The sequence below is a fragment of the Zalophus californianus genome, chromosome 11 (assembly GCF_009762305.2).
Source record: "Zalophus californianus isolate mZalCal1 chromosome 11, mZalCal1.pri.v2, whole genome shotgun sequence".
In the NCBI taxonomy this organism is placed as follows: domain Eukaryota; kingdom Metazoa; phylum Chordata; class Mammalia; order Carnivora; family Otariidae; genus Zalophus; species Zalophus californianus.
The window spans coordinates 31,874,703-31,900,650 of record NC_045605.1 but is presented as its reverse complement, the minus strand read 5'-3'; the positions used below and the strand labels follow the sequence as shown (position 1 = coordinate 31,900,650).

General features: G+C 36.6%; 1 protein-coding gene across 2 annotated transcripts in view; it reads left to right on the top strand.

Annotated features, from left to right (window-relative positions):
• Window positions 1-23,409, top strand: part of ARHGAP42 (Rho GTPase activating protein 42) — a 307,182-nt gene extending 283,773 nt beyond the window's left edge. Inside the window, exons 18-25 of one of the 2 annotated variants that reach the window (XM_035723017.1) lie at window positions 2,242-2,401; window positions 3,584-3,728; window positions 5,094-5,474; window positions 5,841-5,997; window positions 7,845-7,907; window positions 17,487-17,566; window positions 18,000-18,127; window positions 21,930-23,409. In XM_035723017.1, coding sequence (XP_035578910.1) covers window positions 2,242-2,401; window positions 3,584-3,728; window positions 5,094-5,474; window positions 5,841-5,997; window positions 7,845-7,907; window positions 17,487-17,566; window positions 18,000-18,088 — 1,075 coding nt within the window. In that variant the 3' untranslated portion in view covers window positions 18,089-18,127; window positions 21,930-23,409. Of the gene's footprint in view, window positions 1-2,241; window positions 2,402-3,583; window positions 3,729-5,093; window positions 5,475-5,840; window positions 5,998-7,844; window positions 7,908-17,486; window positions 17,567-17,999 lie in introns of both variants that reach the window. The other variant, XM_027580564.2, reaches the window with a different exon arrangement.
• Window positions 23,410-25,948: the final 2,539 nt, after the last annotated feature.

Here is a 25,948-nt window from a genome sequence, read left to right as displayed (position 1 = left end):
AAACAAAGGCTATCTGTGGTCTCTTCTTCGACTCTAACTTTGAATATTTAAAAGGGCAGTTGGGTGTCCATTCCCTCAACAGATTGAGGGAATGAGGTGCAGAAATAGCTGAAATGTGGGGTGCTAAGTGTCTGTATTGATTGAGTTAGCTCCGCAGAAGGGAAATTCAGTGAAAATTGTTCATCCAAATATTCCATCTTGTGAGCAACACAAACTCTCCTTTTCAAAACCAATTTTTTTTTTAGGATTTCCAAATGTTTTCCCCATGAGCTTAATATTAATCTTATTCCAGTTTACTCACACTACCAGGAACTCTTACATTTTAGCAAGAGTGGCTAAAGCCAATTTAATTACAAGGAAGACTAATGTTTTGAGATCATATTTCCTGTAACATTATTTAATTTTATCAACCCTATAGGGGTCCTTACTCTTTGTAGATGAGGAAACTGATGCCTAGAGATTGTAAATAACTTGGCTGATTGCACCCAGCTTCCAAGTTGGATGGATTCAAGCTTTAAATCCAGACATCTTTACATACTGCTCTCTTGGTAGATTCTCTAGTACATACTAAGCAACTAATACACACACACACACACACACACACACACACGTAATATTTGGTTATGTAAAAAGAAAATGTGAAATGAAACTTTTCCTATTCTAACCAAGAGCTTCTTAGTTAGTGCTCTGTCAGGCACAAAGGAAAAATTCAGTCAGTGAGACAATCAGCTCTTCCTGTCCTGTGCTAGGATTTGCATAATATTCAAAATCCTGGATTCTCCATAAAATTTTACTTTTGCTTCTGGAAAGTAGTTAGTGATTTAGTGATGCACGCTTAGGTATAAACATGCTCTTGTGCTGTGCTTCTTTCTAGAACTTCGTATTTTAACAACGTGCCTAGACGTAAGATAGAAAAGGCAGTATTAACCTAGAAGATTGGTCAAATGAATGAGGTTTTTTTCTTAAGAATATGCCCAGTTGGGGTGCCTGGGTGGCTCAGTTGGTTAAGTGTCTGACTCTTGATTTTGGCTCAGGTCATGATTTCAGGGTTCTGAGACCAAGCCCTGAGTAGGGCTCCCCACTCAGCAGAGAGTCTGCTTGAGATTCTTTCCCCTGCCTCTCCCCCAGCTCCCCTGTGCACACACTCTCTCAAATAAATAATCTTTAAAAAAAAGAATATATCTAATTTCTAAATTAGTCAAAGTCATTTTTGACAGTTACTGGGATAAGGTAACTTTTTCTAAGGCCAGTAATACCAGAGGCTTTTTCTTTTATTTTCATTTTCAAGCCAGCACTGATGCTACCATATCTCCTTCTCTTACTGTTTGCCTAACATAGTGCCCCCAACTAAGGAGGCACTCAGGGAAATTTTGAATGGATGAGTGGATGGATGGAAGGGAAAAAGAAGGATAGAAACATTCATTGGCTAGTTGTCTTATGTAGGGAGCTTAAGAAAACCCCTGACATATTCAGGAGACCTGAATTTAAATAGCATCTCTGTCCCCAGTTTGCTGTTACGTGGAATACATAATTTTTACTTAGGAGTTTTGCCTTTTTTTTTTTTTTTAAGATTTACTTATTTATTTGAGAGAGAGAAGGTGGGGGAAGGGGAAAGACAAGAAGACTCGTGCAGAACGGGGAGCCCAACTCGGGGCTCCATCCCAGCACCCTGGGATCATGACCTGAGCTAGAACCAAGAGTCAGACACTTAACCGACTGCACCACCCAGGCACCCCAGTTTTGCTTTTTTTTTTTAACCTTTACAATAGAAAAAGCTGACTTCCTGGGAGGATTAAATGCAATTAATATCTATGAAAATGCTTGGCACCAGGTTTTCAATAATATGTTCAGTGTATCCAAATATAATTCCAACCAATCTAATCTTAATCATCTGTTCGAAAAGAAGTATAGTACCCTAGAGAATCCCTAACAACTCATAATCTCTCTAGGGTGATTATATTCAATTTAGGATATCAAGATTTATTCCTTTAATCAAACTTTGTAATTATTTTTACTTAGCTAATATTACCTTTTTATGTCTTTAGGCTATACCCACATATGCCAATTGGGAGTGGTTGAACCTGACTGCTAACCTATCATGGCATATTTTCAGGTTGAACCTGAAAACTAGCCTATCATGGCATATTTTACATTTTATTTATGCCACAAATTTGATAAATGAGAACATTGCCTAATTATTAAACATTTAACTTATGTTATTTTTATTGCTCTTATTTGCAGAGTGTCACTACACAGCCAACAAAATCTCATGACTGTCTCAAACCTTGGTGTCATATTTGGCCCAACTCTAATGAGAGCACAAGAAGAAACTGTGGCTGCCATGATGAATATTAAATTTCAGAATATTGTGGTTGAAATTCTGATCGAGCACTATGAAAAGGTAGGCTGAATTTTCATGTGGAAGTATCAAATCTTATACCTTGCTTTTAAGAAGGAATTTTCCATTTGTATTATCTGTGAGTTCATTGTGATCTCAAGATTCTTATAAAGTATCAGTCTTGTACATTTTGTATGAATTGCTTCTTCATGAGGACTTTGATTTTTTTTTTCTTGTTTAGTTTTTAAGTGCTTCTCAGAATCCTCCAGGTAAATGGTTTCCTTTCCTTTTACATCATTTACTTTTCAAGATTCTCTTCTTTAATATTTATGTAGTGAATTTTTTGCTCATATTCAGAGAATCTGTTAGAATCACTTGGTGATTAAGTGTATTTTTTAACCTTTTTATCTCTCTGGAATTAGACTTACAGCAGCAATAATATTCTCAACAAAACAAAAGGATTCCAGGGACAGCCTTGAATGTCTTTAAACATGGTTTCTTTGACAAGATTGAGATCTTAGAATAACTATGGAAATGGGAAATTGGGAAAGTCAAAGTGATTGGATTATTAAGTAAATCCAGCCATTGAAAATCAAAACATATGTGATCCACTTATGCCTGGTCTAGTCCTTGTCAGAGAAAGACTATGCACTCTCCTTCCCTGGGTCCCTTCTTGGTGCCTGTAGAAGAATATCCTCCATTTATCTAAGGTTGCAAGCACTCACAACCCAAGACCACCTGGCTGTATCCTGTAGCAGTGCTCAGACTTCTCCCTGCAGCTTGTCATGTTCCAAGACAGCTCAGGACCAACAGCATGACAGCACCTTCTCCTGAGAAGCAAGGAACTGCTTGGCTGGGGAAATGATACAGAATGAGCCTCTTCCTTCAGGTTATGTTCAGCATGAAGCGAGAAAGAAAATATCACAATAGTAAGAGTCAATGTGTCTTGACACAGACATTTATTCATATTTGAAATTATTGGAAAATCTTCTGAAATTCATTGTTGGGAGATTGGGGAAGATAAAAAAGAAAACCCAGAAAGTGGACATTACTCAGTGTAAGTGGAAAAGAAAGTTATAATTGCTGTAGGATATTTTTTATATCAAGCATCTCTTGCCATGAAGCTGATTAAATAGCATATAGTTCTAAGATTATTTATTAACTCAAAAATACCATTTTATGATGAAAATGGCAGTTGCCCCCTTTTATTGACCTCTGTCCAATTTTTTTTTTTTTTATATGTAGATTTTTCATACTGCCCCAGACCCAAGCATTCCTCTTCCTCAGCCTCAGTCTCGATCTGGATCCCGAAGGACACGAGCAATCTGCCTCTCCACAGGTTCCCGGAAGCCTAGAGGGAGGTATACACCGTGCTTGGCAGAACCTGATAGTAAGTGTGCCTGCTGTAGGGAAATGCTTTCTTCATTCTTTGATTTAGCCTTCCCTCACCTTACCAACTTTAGGGTAGAAATAAATAGATGATTTTGCTGATACTGTCTCCCCAACACTCCCCTCCCATTTATATATTCTTTGTCAGTATAGTTACATGGTACTTTGAACAAACAAATTCATTACTGCTACAAAGGGAAAAAAAAAATAGTTTGCTCAGTGCCCTTTTTTTCTGCAACTGCTATTAAGTACATCGAGTGCTACTCTGTAGCAGGTTTTGTCCTATTGTCAAAGTGGTAGGGAAGAAAGCAAGAAAAAGTCTGGCTAAAGCAGTCCTTTTCTTTCTTCTTTTCACATTATGTCCTTAAAGCATCATCTCTTGGGTATCAAAGTGTCTGAAAGAGAAAGAGAAAAGAAATACAAAGAGAAACCACACTACACATTATCACTAACTTGCTGTTCTAAACCAAGCCCCACGGCAAATTGGGTGGCAGCTTGATCCCGAGGTGCATGTTAAACTTGTTTTGTTTTACTCTACACCCCCAAGCCCTGCAATTTTTTCTCACGGTCAGTATTTAACAGAAAACACTAATTTTTAATTTATATATGTTTGAATACTTTATTATAGTTTTTCTGATTTGTTTCTTAAACCTTACTTTTAAGAACATTAAAAAAATAATTCAGTTAAATAGGCAGTTTCTTACATTGCTATATTCTCGGCAGGAAGAGGAAAAAGTCCTTTCTTTTAAAAATATAAGCAGTTTCTAATTTGTAGCTGACATGACTGGTGCCTCTTAATGACGAAGGACTCTGATGCATTAACTCAATCACTTAACATCAGAAAAATAAAAAAAGGCAGAAACATGTCTCTAACATCCCTCCTTCCAGAGATCTCTTGTAATGTCATCAAAGAATCTTATTACTATTATTTGTGAGTTCTTTTTCAGAAGCAAGTTTTTTAAGTAGGCTCCATGCCCAGCATGGAGCCCAGTGTGAGGCCTGAGATCAAGACCTGAGCTGAGATCAAGAGTTGGACACTTAACTGACGAGCCACCCAGGTGTCCCCAGAAGCAAATTTTGTGTGAATTCAAGCCAGCTCACTAATCCTTCAAGAAGTAACATTATTTCATAGGGTCAGGGTACATATAAAATCTTCCTTGAGTAGTGTTGAAAAATGCATTCACTAAGTTGAAATGCATGTTTTAAAGCCTTTCTCCAGAACGGATGGCGGTTTTCCACACTGGGTACAGGCCCATCACTCCAGTGGGATCGAGTGGCCACTGAGCACGTGTGAGTTGGAGAATGGAAGGGTTTGGTTGTGTTGTTCTCAGTAGACAGCCGCTGCCGTTTTCTTGCTCCCACCCAGGTGACTCTTACAGTAGCAGTCCAGACAGCACACCCATGGGGAGCATTGAGTCACTGTCCTCTCACTCCTCTGAACAAAACAGCACAACCAAGTCTGCTTCCTGCCAGCCCAGGGAGAAATCTGGAGGGATTCCTTGGATTGCATCCCCATCACCTTCCAATGGACAGAAAAGTCTTGGACTCTGGACAACTAGTCCTGAATCAAGTTCTAAAGAGGATGCAACCAAAACGGATGCAGAATCAGATTGCCAGAGTGTTGCCTCAGTCACCAGCCCAGGGGATGTTTCCCCACCCATAGACCTGGTCAAGAAAGGGCCGTATGGGCTTCCAGGACTGAAAAGAGCCTCGGCTTCCTCTCTCAGATCCATCTCTGCAGCTGAAGGTAAACCAGATTTGAGGTTAATATAAAATGTCATTGTCTCTGTATCACTTGCTGGATTATTCAGCATGATTAAGGAGGGAAAAGTTAATGGTGAAGGAGCTAACAATGCTGTTCCTGAGCTAGGATTTTTAAAACTGTGCACTGGGACTTTTTTCGTGGATCTTTCCATCTCCGTGAGGTGATGTTTTTGTAATTACTGTAGATTGTGATCTCCCTGAGTGATGGGCTGCTGTGCTCAAAGAACATTCTGTACCTTCTCATTTGGGCTTAGAGAAAAATGCTTCCTTTTGTTACATGCATGTACTGTGTTACTGCTGTTATTTTGTCTGATAGTGCCTTGCCTGTTTTCTTGGGTTTTCTCTTTAGGAAGCAAGAGCTACAGTGGGTCCATTCAAAGCTTAACTTCTATAGGTTCCAAAGAGATGCCCAAAGTCCCACCACACCCAGACCTGCCTCCAAAAATGTGCAGGAGACTAAGGCTAGACGCTGCCTCAAGCAATGGCTACCAGCGACCTGGATCTGTGTAAGTGAGAGAGAGTTTGTATTTGTTGTATCACCCAGGAGTACACAGGAGTTGAACATGTCCCAGAGAACCTTTAGGAGTCCCACAGCTGAGTGCCTCATCTGTAGTGTGGGAACAGTCAACTTCTTTAGGACCCTGTCCTCTTCTACAAATGGTATATTACAAATTAAAGGAGGCTTAAGATGGATATATTCCACACACATACAATTTCAGTCATTTGCCTTACAAGCAGAACTATGGCTTAATTTAAAGACATGAGATTGGATGTATAATACAGTAGTCCTGGGCTTTGAAACTACACATTCTGTAAAAGCTAGCCATCTGCCTCTCAGCTGAGCCAACTGCCTATAACCCAGCTCTTCCACCTCTCTGTGAGAAGTGCAACTGCTGTCTACATTGTGAGGGTTTGTTTTCTCTCCTCTCCATCAACTGTCTCCCCTACGTGGAGAACAAGGAGCGTGGAAGGTGAAAGAGAGTACTTTTACTCAAAAGACCCAGAAGTGTAAATTAGGCCCATCGGATAGAGTATATAGACGTAAATAGGAAGGGAACAAAGAAGAGCAAACGGGAACTTGGATAAAGAAGTAAGCAAAATCTAAAAAGGAAAGTTTTTAGCCCTCTCATTTTATTTCCCTGACTTTTACTGAGCTTTCCAAATGCTGTAATTACTGGGCACCTTAACATATGTTATCTCTTAATGTACTTCATGTCCCTCCACAGTAGGTAGTAGAAACCTCATTTTAGAGATAATGAGAACTAATACTTGGAAAGTTAAGGAGCCCATTTAATTATTCACTGAAAGTCCAGTTAAGACATTTCAGTAAGCCTGTTTCCATAGGAACAGTATCTTAAATTCATTCATTCATCACCTCCTTTGACAGGAACCTTTTGATTACAGCGTGTGTTTGACATATATTATCTCTCTTGGTCAGAAATCCAACTACCACTATATAGACAAATACTATATTTATAAATATGTCTACTGTCCAGTGTGTACAGTTCTAGCCATTAAGGAAAAATAAATTTTAAGCCAATATGTCAGTATAAATTCCATCCTTTGTGAGGGAAAGAGAAGATTTGCTTCTGCTTTGTAATTGTACTGACGAAGTAGAAATTAAAATTGAGAGAATATATATTCTGTATTAGATGTAAAATGACCCTTCATACTATCAACTGGCTAGGCGATGGGGAAAAGTTTGTCAACTAAAGAAATAAGATACACTTTAAATATCTAATTTAAAACATCATTCACAGAATTTGATATTCTCTTTTAGTAAGTATGGAAACTTTTCTAATTACCCCAGGGTGCCTTAGTTTTAATAGAGTCGCAGTTTTTCAAATAGATCATGCCCTCCCTCCCATGATTTGAAATAAGATTTGAATCCACAAATGTTTCAGAGTTCCCTCTTTTCACTTTAAGAACTATGTTCAAATATTTTAAAAAAATATGAAACATTTCAGTATTAGTTATATCTTAGCTATCAGAATGAACAACAGTTCTTTTGTCTTGATGATTTGATTCTTCCCTTTGGCTCCACAGGTGTCAATATCACTACCAGAAGCTGAGTGGGGAGAAAATGTTCTTTTTTACTGCTCCCACAGTTTTCTGAAGTAGAAAAGATGAGGTAGCTATAGGTTTATTACATCTGGTACTCTGTGAGCTGGGGACTAGATCTAAAAATTTCTTTCACATTAAAGCTTAAAACAATTAAAATTCAGGTCAGATTTTGTGGATAGTTCTTAACTAATTATTTTTGGTTTGTGTTAACTGATTACCCCGAATTATACTTTGAACTGAATGATTTTCTGATCGATTTTAATGGATTGCATTTTAAATTATTTTTCAGTGTGGCAGCAAAAGCCCAACTGTTTGAAAATGTTGGTTCACTTAAGCTGGTTTCTTTTGGGCGGTAAGTTCTCAAAAACCTTAAAGTAAAAAATAAATAAATAAAATAGTGGTGATGTCGTTATCTTTTGTTGACATGTTGGGTCATCTTTGACAGCTCTGACCTTCAGGTCTGCAGATGGTCAAATCCACACCCACTGTCTCTTCAGAGGGAAAAAAGGTCAAGTCTGTAAACAGCATTTAGCCTCTCAGACTGTTCCAGCGATGCCTCATTTACTAAAATTTTCAAAAAAGAAGGGTTCTAAACAAGTTTTCTGAAAGATAGAAGTTGCTATAACCCTTGGCATGGCAAAGACTCCTTTGATGACAATTTCTGGGAAGTTTTTAAAAGTATATTCTTTTTCTTTAAATTTTTAAAGATTTATTTATTTGAGAGAGAGTGTCCACATGAATGTGGGGAGGGGCAAAGGGAAAGAGAGAGAAAGAATCTCAAGCTGACTCCCTGCTGCGCACAGAGCCAGACTTCGGTCTCCATCTCACAGCCCTGAGATCACGGCCTGAGCCGAAACCAAGAGTCAGACGCTTAACCACTTAACTGACTGAGCCACCCAGGTGCACCTCAAAAGTATATTTTTGACTTTTAAAAGTTATAGAACTTTTTCTGGAAGAAGCTTTATGAACATGCATTGAAAAATACGCTTATTTTCAATGGCCACTGTGTTGCTGTAGAGCTGATTGGCCTAAGCAGCTCTTTTTTTGAGTACAGGTCTTCATTCAGATTTCCCAGATTTTACCTTCCTCTCTGTTAAAAGGACATAGATTGTTACATCTTGCCACTAATAATCTCCTTGCTTCTAAGATTTTACTTTCCTCTCCTCCTGTTCCAAATTGATCTTCTCATCCACAGTGGGCTTTGGTTTTTAATTTGAATATGTCTGAAATAATGGAATTTTCTTAGTATTTTGGTATGTCTGTTTTTGTTTTGTTTTGTTTTACCATCAGCAACAGGTCTGAGTCATTCAATAAATGCTTGCTATTGAAAGAGTATATAAATGAGAGCACTTGAAGAAAAAACTTTGATTTTTCCTTTGGATGTACAAAGGCAAAGTTTTGAGCTTCCCATGTTTGGCTAATCAAGGCTATGAAGTAAAGGAATCACAGTTAAATGAAGTATCACTGTATAGTTATTTTAAAAGTTATTCAACCACTATATTGTACACCTGAAACCAATATAACACTGTATATTAACTATACTGGAATTAAAATTTTAAAAAAGTTATTCAACCATAGAATTTTTTATTGCCCTTTTTAAAGTCGTGTGGACTTTTTCATCAAGTGTTTATTAACTACCTACACGATGTTGGGCTTATTCTAGTTACTAGGGATAACACTGACCTTCAAATTCTGTTTTTTTTTTTTCCCGAAGTCCTAGCAGGGGTCTTTGTGTAGTACTGTTTTCCCAAGTCCTAGCAGGGCTAGGACTTTGTGTATTAATGTTTTTGACTTCACAGAGTAGAGCCACTTTGGTATCTTACTGGGATGTTGGTCAATGTGTTGAACTTACGAACAAATCCCAGTACTTGCATTTACTTTACCTCCATGCATAGTATCTTCACTTTCTTCCCTTTTATCAAGGGATGGTGAAAACTAGATACTGTGCATGTCAGAGCAAACATCATTTCTCTGAAACTGTCATCATTTTTAGGCTTTAGTGTAAGGGATTTAACTTTGCTACTTCCGTCTTGCTATATAGTTGAATTGCTCCACTAGGTGGAGCCTTTTTATTATGAAGCTCTAAACAATCTTTTAAGGGCTCAAGTTCTGTATCAGAGAGAATCCTTTAAAAACTTTAAGAAAAAAATAATAAATAAAATAATAAAAACTTTAGGAAAAGCTATTTAATGAAGTAAATCAGAACACTGTCATATACTCAGATGTTCAACAATCAACCTATGCATTTTTAATATGCTTTTAGGTTATACTGTAAGTCAACTTCTAATGGCTGTCAGCATAAACTTAGAGCTCACTCTGCACTGGAGGTTGGAGTCTTTACTTGTCAACAATTCCATACCATGTGCTGACAGTGTTAGAACTTTTCACCAAGAGACAGGAGCACAACCGACGTCAGGGTCAGATAGACCCATGTTTAAATTCTTGGTCTACCACTTCCTAGTTATAGTAACCTTGGAGTTATGTATTTAGGAAATCTATTTTCTCTGTCTATAAAATTGAAGGTCATAATTCTTATGACAAATTGTTGTAAATGTATACTGTAATGTACTTGAAGTATTTGGTAAGTTCTCTGTAGATGGTCTACAATAGTAACTCTTATTGTTACTATTTAAGGTGCTTGCTTAAGATATTCAGGCTTCTAACTAAAACATCAATGGTACTTAATCATTAACTATTAACAGTCACCTGATACTCTTTTATACCATTAAATACAAGTGAATAACATGTAGAAGTTGAGGGCATTTCCCTTACTAACCTATAATGCTTATTTTGCTTTCTTTCTAGGGAGTTTAGGGTTACCCCTGAATTGGATCTTGAAGAATGATAGAGCCAGTAGTGGGTAGTAGGATGACTAGCCATGTTTGGGAAAGAGACCAAGTAGGAGATTTCAGTGGATGGCTTTGAAAAACAGGAAAGTAACACCTCCAGGAGGTACTGCAGAGTCTGAGTCATTGGGCAGAGGGGTGATCTAATCATGGACACACTCGAACAGATCAAGTGGCTTTTCTAGGAGGTTGTGAAGTGGAAAGAACATTTAAGATGGAATTGGTGAGATTTAAAATGCCTTAATTAGGGCAGTAACAAAAGCATGAAAAACTATAAGGAGAATTTTATGGATCAGAGCAGGATTTGACAACTGCTTTGATACTTTGGGAATGAAAGACAGGTAAAGAAAATTCCAAGTCTTTGAGACTGAGTGTCAGAAAGAATGGTAATTTAGTTTCTGATCTTAGCTTGTGAGTACATAGGAGGGGAAAGGAAAATTTTGACCATAATGTTTGAGGAGCCTGAGGAACACGAAAGGCAGTTAGAAATGTGCAACTGGGGGCGCCTGCAGGGCTCAGTTGGTTAAGTGTCTGCCTTCAGCTCAGGTCATGATCCTGGGGTCCTGGGATCAAGCCCCACGTCAGGCTCTCTCCTCAGTGGGGAGCCTACTTCTCGCTCTCCCTCTGCCTGCCACTCCCCCTGCTTGTGCTCTCTCTCTGTCGAATAAATAAAATAAAATCTTAAAAAAAAAAAATGTGCAACTGGAACCAGGACAGAGCATGGAGTTTGGTGCCATTTGAGAAAGTTCTACACAGTGGTTACACTGCATAGATAAAGGTAAGGATACTCAGTGATGGAACTTACTCAGTAAAAAAGGAAAAATAGCTCAACATTGGTCTTTGGTGAATTGTTTAAGTGATTTAAAGCTCAAGCACAGAAGAATGTGAAGGAATGATCAGAAATAATGGTCAATGTGGTAGAAGCAAAAGTGTCAAGGAGATCATTAGAAGACAGTGGTTTTAATCTCTAAGGCATCACTGGAAATCTTTAAGAAATCAGGTTCAGTGGAGTACGAGGGACCACTCTTCAAGGGAGCTTGACCTGTAAGACTTGTTAATGTGAAGATTCCTGCATTGCTGCAGACTCTGAAACCAGAATATCTGAGACTGAGATGTGGAGAATATGAATTTTTGACAACCTCCCTAAGTGATTCTTATGTACAAAAAAAAAAAGTTTGAGAACCACTCGCATAGAGAAACATGTGATAGTATCTAGCATATCCCTAAGCAGACATTGGTTATTTACAATTGTTCTCCTTAATCTGGAAAATGCCTTCAAGAGCCAAATGTCACTAGGTTCTGTTTTACCATTATAAAAGCATGTGAAAAATGATATCCATAAAGCCTTTACCTCAATGTTAGTTATACTTGGGTAGAGGGGAAGATCTTCTTTTAAGATTTTATTTTTTTTAAGATTTTATGAAGATCTACTTTTAAAGTAATATAATTTAGGCAAGCTATAGAGATATCTTCTCAGGGTTGAATTGAGAATTTTGTGCTTGAGAATGAAGAGAATTAGGAGTGCTTGGCTCATTATAAGCAATCACATATTTCTGTTATCATAATTTCAAACCAATGTTTTGTTTATAATTACAAAGCACCAAAGCAAAGCTCAACAAAGTCTTCTTGTCCAGTGAGTTTGAGATTTATGAAGGCTGTCACTGGTTTAGAGCATACTGACACATGCAAGATACACAGATAAATCACTGTGCTACATTAAGAAACAAGAAGGAATCCATGATTTTCAAGAATAACAACTTTTTCTTCTTTTAGAGAATGTAGAGAATAATCAACTAAAAAAAGTGAAGGGAAAACCACCTCTGATTTCATTACCTGAAGATAACCACTGTTAACGTTTTGGTTCACAACCACCTAATCTCATCTATGACCGTGGTTCTCAAACTTTTTGGTCCTAGAAAGCCTTTATACACATAAAAAAAATCATTGAGTACCCCCAAAGAGCTTTTGTTTATGTGGGTCATATCTTATTTATATTTATTATATTAGAAATTTAAACTGAGAAATTTTTTTAAATTTATGAATTTATTAAAAAAAGAATAAGCTAACGCAACTAAAGGGTGATAATAGCAACACTTTTTGTTACAAGACAGAATTGTGATTATTCACTCTTACTTAAGTCAACAATTATCAATAATAGAAGTGATTTTTTTCAGTGTTATTAAGAGACTTCACAGCTAATATCCAAATAGTCACCAGAAATGTCTTGGACCAGCAATCATGAGATGTAGATTCTAGCCTGACTTTGCCATAACTTTAATTTCTCTTGGACTTCATTTCTACATATAGAAGATGAACCAAGGAAATAATTGTTTCCTTTCAAAATTCAAACTCCTATCACCTAAGTCACTGATAATCACAAGTCCTCCAGCATTTGGGGGTCACCCTTTTCTGTGAAACTGAGGCAAATAGTTTATGTGCCTACCCCCAGGTCACAGGAGGGGTCTAGCCTCCCTACCTCTTCCAAAAGCCATATTCTTAATGTGTTTAAGACAACAGAAATTGTTTCACATTTACCACTAATCCAGGCCACATGGAAGCCCACTCCTCTGTTGTGGCCATGCTGCAATCTGCTTCCATTCCTTAATGATGGTGACGGCTAAAAGCTCAGGAACTGACACCTCTCTTCCTTTAATACCACCAAAGCACCATTAATACAATAACAAATATTTTTTAAAGGCCATTACATATTAAAATAACAAATTTTATGGAAAATATTTTCTAATACAAAGAGTTACATTTTTTCACATTTTTACAGACCTCTTTAATATATGGCATAATAGGAAATAAATGGATTCTCATATACACTTCATTTGCTATCAGAGCAGTGTCCTCTCAGGGTCCCATCCTCCCCATCCATCCAGGTTCCCCTTGACTATACTTTGTGAACCACTCACTGCTCTGTGATAAACACAGAAAAGGAACCCTGAAGGTTGTATTCACTGTATTATTCCAACATAGTGCCCAACACAGGAAAGATGCTCAACAAAATTGTTAAATAACTGAATAAAATACACATTTTTAACTTAAAAAGACTCAGTTACTGGAGCACCTGGATGGTTCAGTCGGTTAAGCATCAGACTCTTGATTTCACCTCAGGTCATGATCTCATGGTTATGAGATGGAGCCCCTCGTTGGGCTCCATGCTGAGTATGGAGACTACTTGAGATTCTCTTTCTCCCTTTCCCTCTTCCTCTGTCCCTCCCCTGCCTGCTCACACATATGTGGACATTTTCTCTCTCTCTAAAAAAAAAAAAAAAAAAAAAGACTTTGTTACGTTTTCACTTCATCTTCAATGGAGTTGCAATACACGTGCCTTTGACATAAGCAGCTCTAACTCTACAAGCTCCCATGAGGAGTTCTTTAGCATCAAGACATTCAATACTCAGACACCCAAGCCAGAAACAGCCAGTATTTGTTGACAAAAGCCTAAGAAAGGAACATGTGACTAATGGAAGAAATCTCTAAACAGTGACCAAAAGGCAAATGCAGTATTTATCGTAAAGAGTCATGGGCAATTTAGGCATCTTGCAAGGACAAATTTTTTGTAAAATTTTTGCCTTATGTGCTAGCACTGTTTCATGTCATGTGTTCTACGTTATTATTTGTAGTTGCTGCCTAGTGCTTTATTGGATTGGTGTGTTAATTTATTAAATCTTCTGATGAAGACTTTGTGATTTTTTTGTTTGTAGCTTTTCTATATGTTACTACTTTAGCACCTTTTTAACTATATCTGTGTGCCTCTCTCCTTCCTTCATACAAAAAGTGTGTGTGTGTGTGTGTGTGTGTGTGTGTGTGTATCCTTAAGGGGCTCTCCAGAAAATATTGTATCACTTTTGATTACATGACATTTTAAAATGTTGCTTACATTAAGATAAGCATTGTGAATTTTGCACACTCACCCTATCAAACCTTTGTAAGTCTATTCATCAGTAATAGCATTTAGAATTCGGAATGGGTCTTGTGAACAGACCATCCTCTGGATGATAAGGGAGGGAATGACTTTCAGGATGCTGAGTGCCATTACCTTACTTTCCCATGCAATAAGAAACAAGATTTTAAAAATTCTTTTTAAAGGATATTAGGATTTTCTGAAGAGAGACTCAATAGGTAACAGTGTTATTTTCACATCTTCTTCAATATACCAAGGCAGTAAAAGAGGAAGCATTAACACCGGGAGAGAAAACTTCACTGTCACAGACTTCTACATTAAATCATCAAAGCTCTCTGCTGAGTTAACACCTGTAGTTACAGATCTCAGCAGAAGAAAATTATACCTGTCTAGTCATATGCACAAATAATTGAAAATCGTGACAGATAATATTTTGTGCTATGTATTTTTGACACATTTAACAATATCCATTTATTTAGTGATATAATTATTCTACATGCCTCCCCCTTGCTACCCAATCCCATAAAATACTAAAGAGAGAACATTCATGTCTGAAATATTAACAAAAATAATTCAGTTGCATTTAGAGTATAATTTTAAAAATTATATCATTGTAAGGTTATTTTATCTTAATGATTTCTATAACTGAAAAGTGTTACCTTATGCATCTCCTAATGATTCAAAGCAGTAAGACTTAATATTAGAGGAAATTTTTGCTGTTAGAAGATTTGATTTTTTTGAAAAATCTACATATTTTTAGAGAAATGACTCTGGAACCCTCAATTACATCAGACATCAGATTATGTCAGATCAAATTATGCCAAATTATATTAGATTAAATGATTATAATTGACTGGAAGGTTTATAGGAAAAACTAATATTCTGTCTATTTAAGATTACCATGGTCTGGTTATTAGAAGTCTTCATAACTTTGTCAGTATCCTCTTCCCCCACAGCCATGCCATGTCAGCCAACACACCCATGCACACGCATTCATGTGCGCACATGCACACACACACACACACACACGGCTCTTTAGTGTAGGAGTCCTGTCCTTCTCTGGGTACCTGTTCTTCCTCAGTTCTTCCTTAGACCATGTTGCATTGGGCCAGTAGTCATTTCTAAATCTGCCTGCTGCAGGCTGTCCTAGCAAACTTTCTGAAAGTACAGCCTGAGACTCACCTCATGAAATAGACTCTGGGGGTAGGAACACAATTTTTCTCTAATTTTTAACTTTCTAATTTTCGGATATCTGTTTGGGAACTCCAGTATACATGACCTAGTCTCATTCTGGAAGTGTAGGGAATAAGACCCAGCGTCTAGCTCCAACAGGGAAATGAAATAATGTTACACTGTTCTTTGAGAGAGTTATAGATAGCAAACACTGCTTGCTGATGCTTTTTTGCAGGTACAGTACTGAGACCTCAGGGAGGAAAGGCAGGGTGCATTTAGTTTTAAAAGGACTCTTCATGTAGAAAACAGAGCCCAGAGCATCTTACCTTTTTTTCCATTCATTGATTCAGCAAATACTGAGTTACTAAGCATCGAACATCATTCATGGAGCTTACATTCTAATTGGGTGGAGATTATAGAAATATCAATAGTAACAACAGAATACCAGATATTAACACCATGCAGACTTAAAACAGGTGAGTATGATAGTTCCCCAGGCAACTATTTTACAGTGTGTGCTCAGGAACACCTAACCATTAGCAAAGCTTAGGAAATGTAAGATAAACTAGATGCGCATAGCGATGTGAAGATCAAGAGGAAAACATCTCAGGGCTCCTGGGTGGTTCAGTTGGTTAAGCGTCTGCCTTCAGCTCAGGTTGTGATCCTGGGGTCCTGGGATCGAGCCCTCCCGCCCCCCAGTCGGGCTCTCTGCCTGCTTCTCCCTCTCCCTTTGCCTGCCACTCCCCTTGCTTGTTCTCTCTTTCTCTCTCTCTCTCTCTCTCTCTCTGTCAAATAAATAAAATCTTAAGGAAAACATCTCAGGACAAAGCCCTGATAGTCCTGAGGTGGGAATGAGTTTGGCATGTTTGAGGAAGTGAAGGCAAGCCAGTGTGACTATAGTATAGTAGGTGAGCAGAGGCAGGTATGAAAGAATCAGGAGATACTGACAGGTGCCTGATTATGCATAGTGTGGAGGCTAGAGTTAGAAACTAGTTGAAGGGTTGTTTTCAGGGAAATAATGTGGTCATCACATGATCATCAGAACCTTTTTCAAGCTGCCCCCTGGCCGCTCTGTATAGACTGGATTGTAAGGAGACAAACTAGGAAGCCTAGAGGATTTAGAAAGCTAGGAAGCCATTTAGTGAGCCACACCAGAAATGACTTTAGCTTGGACTCTGGTTGTGATACAGATGGTGAGAAGTATGTGAAGTCAGAATAACTTGCATGTTGTGTTGCCAAGATAATTGGATGTTGAAGAATAAAGCTGACTTGACTGGTGACTTGATGAGCAGCCTCAGTTGATGGCTTTTTAGTATAGGCTCAAATATTTAAAAATAGATCTCATATAAAACTCTGAAATTCTGGCTTCTCTTAAGAAAAAGAGTATCTGGTTACACTGAGTCTGAATTCTCATGTGAGTGTTGGTTTCCTACTTTAGGAGATGGGTATAGCCTCTGGTTTACAAAGCCTCCATCTGTCCTCATTGTCTCCTTGACAATGAGGCTGTTGTTGGTTGCCATTTATCATCAATTTATCCTATCGTGTTTCTTGTATCATGCCCACTTAATTTATTTAATATACTCTGTAGGCCTTTAATTTTGGGGTCTCACCTCTGATAGTCTGAAAAGAAAGTAGGAAAAAAGCTTTAGGGTACCTATGAATATCTAAATAGGTGTAAAAATGGCCTGTTTGCCGGGATACTCTTATATAATAGTATTCTTTAAAACCAGTTTATGCTGTTATAAGCCAGGTTAATTACCCTTGGGGACATTTCCTGGAAACACAAGACAGGTTTTTGGTGTGCTGTCAATGTTTGATTTCTTGATCTGGTTACACAAGTGTATTCAGTTTGTGGAAGATGCTCTTATACACACTTACATGTGTGTTTTAGATATATTATACTCCAATTACAACTAAAAACTAATATCAGTTTTAAGAATAATTTAAAGTATAAATGTACTTGAATGTTGTTGATTTCATAAATTCCTTTTTGCTCTTTCAGCCAAGCCAAAGCCATGTACTCTTGTAAAGCAGAGCACAGCCATGAGCTTTCCTTCCCACAGGGGGCGATATTTTCTAATGGTAAGTCTACCCATTCCCTTCACTTAAGTTCATTATCATGGGGAAGATGAAGGGATAGTGTAGGGAAAAAAAGCTAAAATAGAAGCCAGGAGAGTCAGAATCTAGTCCAGGCTCTGCCTCTCATAACCTGTACAAGTGAATGCAGCACATTCCTCTGCAGCCCAGTTTCTTCCTGTGTCTTCAAGAGAGGCAGAGGGAATAAGGGTTGGGGAAGGTGGGAAAGATGGAAGGATGGGAGGGATTGGGGAGGAGGAGACATTGGTTACATGAATACAAAGGACATTTCCAGCCTTAAAGGTGCTGTGACATTGTTTTGACAACTTGAGTGTATATATGCAATCTGATGTGGATTTTTACCCATTTATGTATATAATTATTTGAGGCTAATGTTGATTGAATGACATTTGTTTTTTTTTTTTTTATTTTTTGTCAGTGTACCCATCAGTGGAACCAGGATGGTTGAAAGCAACTTACGAAGGCAAAACAGGACTAGTTCCAGAAAATTATGTTGTCTTCTTCTAATACTGTTTAGTGGATGGCAGTATCTTCATGGTATCCATGGTAACAATAATAAGTGCTATGATTTTATCTGACACAGATACGGGAATCAGCCCACTAAATGAAAAGTAAATTTCTGTTAAGTTTCTACACCAGCAGACTATGTAGCTCCCTATAAATGGAAAAGAAAAAAAAATGCTTAAATTGCTTGCCATACCATTCTTTTTATTTTTTACCTCTTGACTGGTTTCTTATTTTAAAATCTTTCTTCCCCTATTTTTTCTGATAAGTAACTCTGCACATTGTCTCTTCCATAACAATTGTAGAATCTCAAATACTGTGTTAAGTACTATATCCCAGAAATTTGGAAACTAGAAATTTGCTATAAGGATTTTTAGATATGTCCTTTACTGTCTGGCATTCTCTGAGGAACATTGAAATCATTACTTAAAAATGTAATTTAAATTGTTCATTTATATTTTTTCTTAAGAATTTACTTCTTTTATATATGATTGTTTTGCTTGTCCTAAACATTTCAAGGAATAAGTTTTTTTTAACATAAGTTTATTTTTATTTGTTTACCAAGTAGATGATGATATTCAAAAGGAATAATGTATATGATGTCTATAAATGAAATCAAATTAAGTCATACACTGATCTCAATATAAACACTCCATTCAGCATTCCACATGCCTTCTATGGGCATAGCAGGGATTAGCAAACTATTTCTGTCAAGGCCTGATAGTAAATATTTGGGAGTTTTGCAGACCGTGAAGGTCTTCACCATAATACTCAACCCTGCCATTGTAGCAGAAAGCACCCATAGACCATGAATAAGCAAATGAACATGGCTTACTTAGTACCAATACAACTTTATTTATGGACCCTGAAATTTGAAAATCAAAATTCTCACTGTCCTGGCATGTCATCCTTCTTTAACTTCTTAAAATCCATTTAAGAATAGAAATATTTTAGCTGATGAGCCATACAAAACTGGTGGCAAGCCAGATTTGACTCATGGGTCTTGGTTTGCTGATGCCTGGTTAAGAGGATGTATAAAACTATCTTTATAATTTGGGGATTTTATGAAATTTTACTATATTAACATATAAATAACAACACATAACAAGTGATTTTACTACATCAACATGATAAGTCATATGCATATATCATCTCCTAGTGGCATCACAAAATATAACTACAATAATAGGAAAACAGTGTAAAAAGTGCAGTTTTAGGGCATGCAGCCTGAATTCTACTTGTGACACTGTAAAGTGTCAACATATATTATTGTTATCTAATTTTAATTTTGGCTTTTGAGAAATTCTTGTACAAATGAATAAGATGTTTTTTAAAGACACTAGTAGAAAAGCTATGCATTTTAAATTCCATGCTTAATTGCAATAGAAACCAAACATAAAGATACAGGATTCTTAAATTATTTTGAGCCACAGAATTTAAAATTGCTTAATCATCTTTAGCAGGAATAAAATCTGTACATGATTTTCTTTTATGCTTTTCAGTTTACAGCCTTTATTAGGAATTCACTGAATTTATAGAACATAGAATAGGTATTTACTACCAATTTAAATGTATCACCAACATCTAGTCATGCATCAGCCATTATTTCTATTATTTCTGTTTCAATTATTCTAAAATGTTATTTCTATAAATATCCGCATGTGGCAAAGAGCCTTTTTTCTCAAGATTCCAAAAAGCTGGTTACTCACCATTGCCTACCACAGCACTGGTCCACTGGGCCATGATATTTTACTTGTTACTTTGGAGTTCTCCACTGTACAGACACACTCAGGTATTGACTGCATAAAACTCTTTTTATGTGATAATATAATCTGTAGTCTCAATTTCTTCTACTTTAAATGAATGTTTCTAGAGTTAACAGGTTAAATTTTGTGTGCACACATATACACACAACTATGTCTTGGAGCATTTATGCTTTTAAAATTAAAAATGGAATACTAGATTAGAATTTAAAAAGAATAACCATAGGCAGAGTCACAACCAGAAATAAGTATCAGTGCATTGAAATAAAGGAATGAAAAATATTTAATGTTGTAAAAATTAGTAATATAATGAAAAAATCTGATAAATGTTTATTTTTTACCTCCTGCTATTGATCTTTGTATACTTATAATCAGGTGTTGCTAGAGCTTTTTGGTCTCTAGATCCTTGGTGGCCCTTACTAATAATAATAACATTGCTAACACCCTGACTACCCTCTGCTGGAACAGAAGGTAGTTTTTCCAATGTACCAGTCCCTTAGTTATATGACACTCTCAGTTTAAACACCCTTGCCATCATCTGGCATCCTACTAGATTAGAACCTCTTAATGGCAAATTGATTTTCTTTCAAAGACCAACTTGACTCCAAAGAAAGATTCAGAATTCTACTTCACTTGCTGCTGCATAGAGAAATCTCAGCCTTCATTTTATTTTAACACAGACCGGAGTGTTCCTTCCTCTGAGTTGTCTGAGACCTAATTCCACTGATGATCAGTAAGGAATTAAAGGTTTTGCTGTATAAGACATGGATGTGAAGCCCAGCTCTCCTTTCTCATACTGCGGCATTTATTGTGGCGTGACTTACTGTGGTCCCTTTTTTGAAATACACATACAAGTGCTTGTTCAAATTGTACTTTTTGCAGATTTAACATTATAGACTAATGGGTATGGTCCTTTTTCCTTCATATTGATTACATGTGTAAGTAAGTCATGGCCATATACTGCAGACAGACTAATTCTGCTTTTCCTTAGAAATAAGTTTCCTACAGATAAGGTGTTTGTGAGCATTGAGAAAATCAAGACATGTGCTCTAAATTACATGGAGTATTAATTACACAAGAAGGTGATGGCGGTCATTGAAACAGGATCATATTAAAAGTTGTAACCACATTTCAATAATGAAACTTAGCTTTTCAGGGACAGTATGAAGATATGTTAGAATTGCCACATGCACACCTTCAGAATGCACAGTGTGGACGCCCTAAACACTTCTTACAGTATAATCAGTATGAGGAAGAGATTGATAAGTCTAAGTTAATCATCTTGTGTACAATGTGAAAATATCATCAAGTACTAAAACATTTATGTATTTAACAAGTGACTCTTTTGTTATGCCATAACTCTACCAAGTTTATAGAAACTAATCAGTTAACTAAGGGCTTTTCTTATGTTATGGTAAATGTCTGAAAAGTAAAATAATCTTTGTATTCCTGTGAAGTCCATGAAGTATGAGGAAGTGCCATTTCTTCTTGTTTGATTTGAGTGGTTTTGGTAGTTGTGTTGGCTCTCTGTGCTTTGTAATGTGAACAAGGACAACCAAGTTTCTCAGCAGTGGCTTCTTGGCTAGCTCTTTCAGGGATGGTGGAGAAAAAAAAAAAATGTACTTTATAATCTCAAACTATCCAAGTTCCCAAGTAGGAAAAATAAAGATACACAATAACTTTGATTCTTACTCTATGATAATTGGTTTTACATATTGCAGCACACCTTTTAAAAAAACACCAGGTTGAAAAAAAAAAAAGTCCATTAGGTTGTAATGAAAAAAAGTTTAGCACCGTAATCCTGTGGTGATAACCTCATTCACCTTATTACTCCCAGCCTCGTTCTTCAGGGCTGCGTTTATTTCTGCTATGAGAAGGATATCATTCCTATGGATGCTGGTGTAGGAGAGTCCTTCAGAGCCTTCTTTCAAACAACTGTACCTGTAGTATACCCCTTAATTATGTATTCAGTATGCTTTAATTAGCATTTAGAGCTCCAATTTGAATTATATTTTATTGACTTACTGACTTACAAGTCCGTAAGACCATTTACAGTCAGATTTTGTTCTTTGTTTTTACAGTACCTTGGTAACTTGCAGCCGTAACTGTGTATGATCTAATAACATCACTGAGTAGGACCCCAAATCATATCTCCTGGTAAAGAAAAAAACAAGAGAATTTACTATTGTCCAGAAGTTATTTTGCACTTGACTACAGGTTTCCCATTACGGTAAAAATTGCTATTTACTTTTGGTTCCTATCTTTTTTGGTTACCTTCAAAAATCAAAACGATTTTTACGAATGAAGTTAACCTTTCTGAATAGTCTATGTCCCGCTGTCTCCTGTTGAGCTACAGACTTATTGCCAGGTATTTATCAACTGGTCTTAGTTGATACATTCACTATATCCATTTGTTATCACCAAAATCTCCCTGCTTCAAATGTGCAATCTTAGATGACCTCTGGCTTTTAAGTGACATGTACTTTTAAAGGATCAGATCAATAATAAATAAGATTTTTCATTTTTTATGGCAGCTGCATCCACTGTTTTAAATCAGGAATTTCAAATAAGAATGTTGACAGCACTCGCAGTAAGCCATTGGCAGAAAACTAATCTGAATATTCTAGAACAGTGTTCAGAAGCTGTTGTATTAGTTAGGGAACCCAGTAGGTCATCACTTCCCTCCCTGGCCCTCAAGAGAGATGCCAGGTTCAGAGGTAGGACGTTTCTTGGTGCTGTGGGGAGAAATGGAGTCTGTGTGTTTACTGAGGAATCCCAAAAGGCAGGAGTCATTTATAGTTATTACAAACATAAATATCCATCATCCAAGATGTTCATGTATAGGGCTATGTTAGGAATTTAAGTGATGGAGGGGGGTGAGGGCCAAAGGTGCTGACACCACCTAATTATGACCACTTTCTCCCCTTTGTACCATCTGCCATCTCTCAGCAGTGTTTCCTTTGGGCTTTACCCTTCCAGGGTTGAGAGTAGCCTGACTTTGCCTTAAATCCATTCAGTCTCTTAGATTAAAAGTGTGCATTGTTTTCTCTATGGCAGCATGTTAGAAGTTTTATATATGGCTTTGCATCTTCATTTACCTTTTTACAGACAACACTGCCTGCACGTGATTTATGCTTAAAGTCAGATATCATCACATTGAGAGCTGTGACTTCAGGAAGATCTGAAACCTTTACAACTAAATAGGGAGTTTGGCAGGGAAGATGATTTTTTTTTTAAAAATTCAGAATCCTATTTATATACTGTTAAAATTTGAAGTACTATAGTTTATATTAAAATTGAATATTTAGATATTATATTTCAGTACTAGGAATTTTTTTGTAGCCATTAACATGACACATTAATAAATATGATGAAAATGATTGTCAGTAAATTATCATATTGAATTGTTTGTAGTGTTTCTGTATTTGTCTTCACTTTGTGTATATATACACACATATACAAAATATGTAAATAACCTCATGTTATTCCTAATTTCAATTGCCACATATCTTTAATGTATGTTGACACTGTATTTTAAATTACTTAAAAAATAAACCATGTAAGCACATTTTAATTTAGTCTTTGTACTTCAAAAACCACTGTATTGGATTCATATAGAGAAAAAAACAAAGTTTCAAATACTGTGAATGGTCATTTTGAGTGTGGCTGAGTGGAAAATCATAGAATTAATAATCTTTTCCTGACAGTTGGACCTTTTCCTGAGAAATTGGCGGCATTATGACAGATCAGGAAAATGTTAATGTTGGTACCTATTAATGATGCAGGTGTCTACAAGAGAGAGAAGTAGATGAGCCACAAACAAAATATCAAATATAACAGGTATTCAGGCTTACCCGAAAATATAAGTTTGCAAAAGTTTACAAATGTGCTATGGAAGAAGTATCAGCATGAAAACTACACCCTTAGTTTTTTATTAGTTTTATGACCCTTTTGGTCACTATTTGACTTCTACCTAAAATGTTGTTTTTCTGTATCAGACAAAAAGAGAATCATGTATTTATTTTGTGCTGCTAAGTGAATTGTTGGAGTGCAACACTTACCTTGCAAAAACGTAAGCCTGACAGATTAATAATAGGTCCACTGAGCATACAACCTGATTTGCTCAACTGGATTGTAGCTTTCCTCAGTATTAGAAGAGAAGCAACAAATTCATTACACAAGACTGTTGAGATAAAAAGACTAATGTGAATAAATTCCAGTATGAATAAGCAGGAAAGGGCTGCTAGTATAGGTATTAGAAATCATCGTGGATCAGCTACTGTTTGAGAATGTTGGGTTGGAAGGAATCAACCCTTATAATTATAACTGATATTTTAGAAATAACAAAAACTAACTCCCAATAGCCAAAGCTAGAATGGTTTGAGCAACAAAATAAGTAATGTATCAGATGATTGGATTATGACCCAAATTATAAAATATCCATGAATCTATACTGATACAAAGGACAATAAATCTTGTTTATATAAACACATGTAAAATAGGGAAGAGACAGATATTCTTTAGAGAAGAATTCCAAATAATTGGAATTCTTTTACTCTTTCCTCTAGGTGGTAGAGTTTAACTTTTCCTTAGTTGAGGATGGGCTGTTAGACTTCGTGACTAATTTCCAAAAAACAAGAGTATGGAAAACGATTGTAACTTGACAGAGAAGCCTGTCAGATACTATCCTAACCAAGTGATAAAAGTTAACATCATCAGTGATAGCATGTGGTTATCTTGTAATCCATAATATGATGTGATGAGAAAAGCCTGTCAACTCTGTGGTTTTCTTCCCCCAAACCCATATCTCCAGTCTAATCATAAGACAAACACCAGACACATCTAGATGGGGGCCATTCTACAAGATAGATACTAAGTCAGTACTTCTCCAGACTGTCAAGGTAATGAAAAATAAGAAATTGTCACAGATAAAAGGAGAACTGGGAGGCCAGACAGCTGAATGCATTGTGAACCCCTGGATTAGATCCTGGAAAGGAAGGAAGACATCAATGGAAAAACTGAGGATATCCAAATAAAGTATAAAATTTAGTTAAGAGTGAAAAAAAAGAAAACAGTAACAAAATCAGCCACAAGATTGTGACATGAACTGAGGCCACCTTATCTCCTTTTTGGAATTTAAGTCACTTTTATTCAAGATTTAAATACTTTCACATTTTTCTCCACTAAATTTTGGGATCTGTGAGCAGGATATATCACTAGTTCATTGCTGGGTCTAAGGCAGTTGAGATCAGCTTGGTATACACCACGGCCCACCCCTTTCATTAAATGAATAAATTCACTAGCAAAGGAACAATCATTGTAAACTGTTTCAGGATTTAGATAATGCAGTTGTAGGCTTGGGTTGTTTTCTTTCTGTGTCTTCTTGCCCAGGAATAGTGGAATTCATTCTTTAACATCCTGTGAATGTATGGTTTACCATACATATGTATATATCAGTGGAGTAAACATATCCCCCCACACACGAGTATTATGTATTCTTAAGGATTAGACACAGATTTGCTCTTCTCATTACTGGACCTATAAAAACTTGGTTGATTGAGCTGAATGATTTAAGGATGATGTTGAAGAACTCAACTTCCTAAACCATTAAACACAAAATAACCCCAAAATAAGCTATGTTAAACTTAACAGGTGAATTTCTTGAGCCAAAGAAGTTGTGTTAAAATTTCACACAGCCAAAAATTTAGAAGCAAAATCTTTCCCAAGTTTTTTATACAATGGTTCAAGCTGTTTAAAAAAAAAAAAAAATGTAGATGAGAACATTTGAAACCTCTTTATATAAGATGCCCTTGGAAACACAAATCCCCAAAATACTAAAATTGAATGCTTGTGAATGCTGTTTCTGGATGTTTAGGGTAAATGAGTCAAGCATGGCATTCAGCAGGACTCTGCTTGTTGATAGAAATTAGTTATCTGAAACATTCTACCTCCAAATTGTTGGAAGCCTGTCTACTGAAAAAGATTCTCAGGGTCAGCCTGGGCTGGAGAAAGAAAAATAACAGCCTATCTCCCAATCCTCATTATGGTTTTAAATATTCACTAAATCGCCTATTTACAGAAAGATTTTTCACAGAATGAA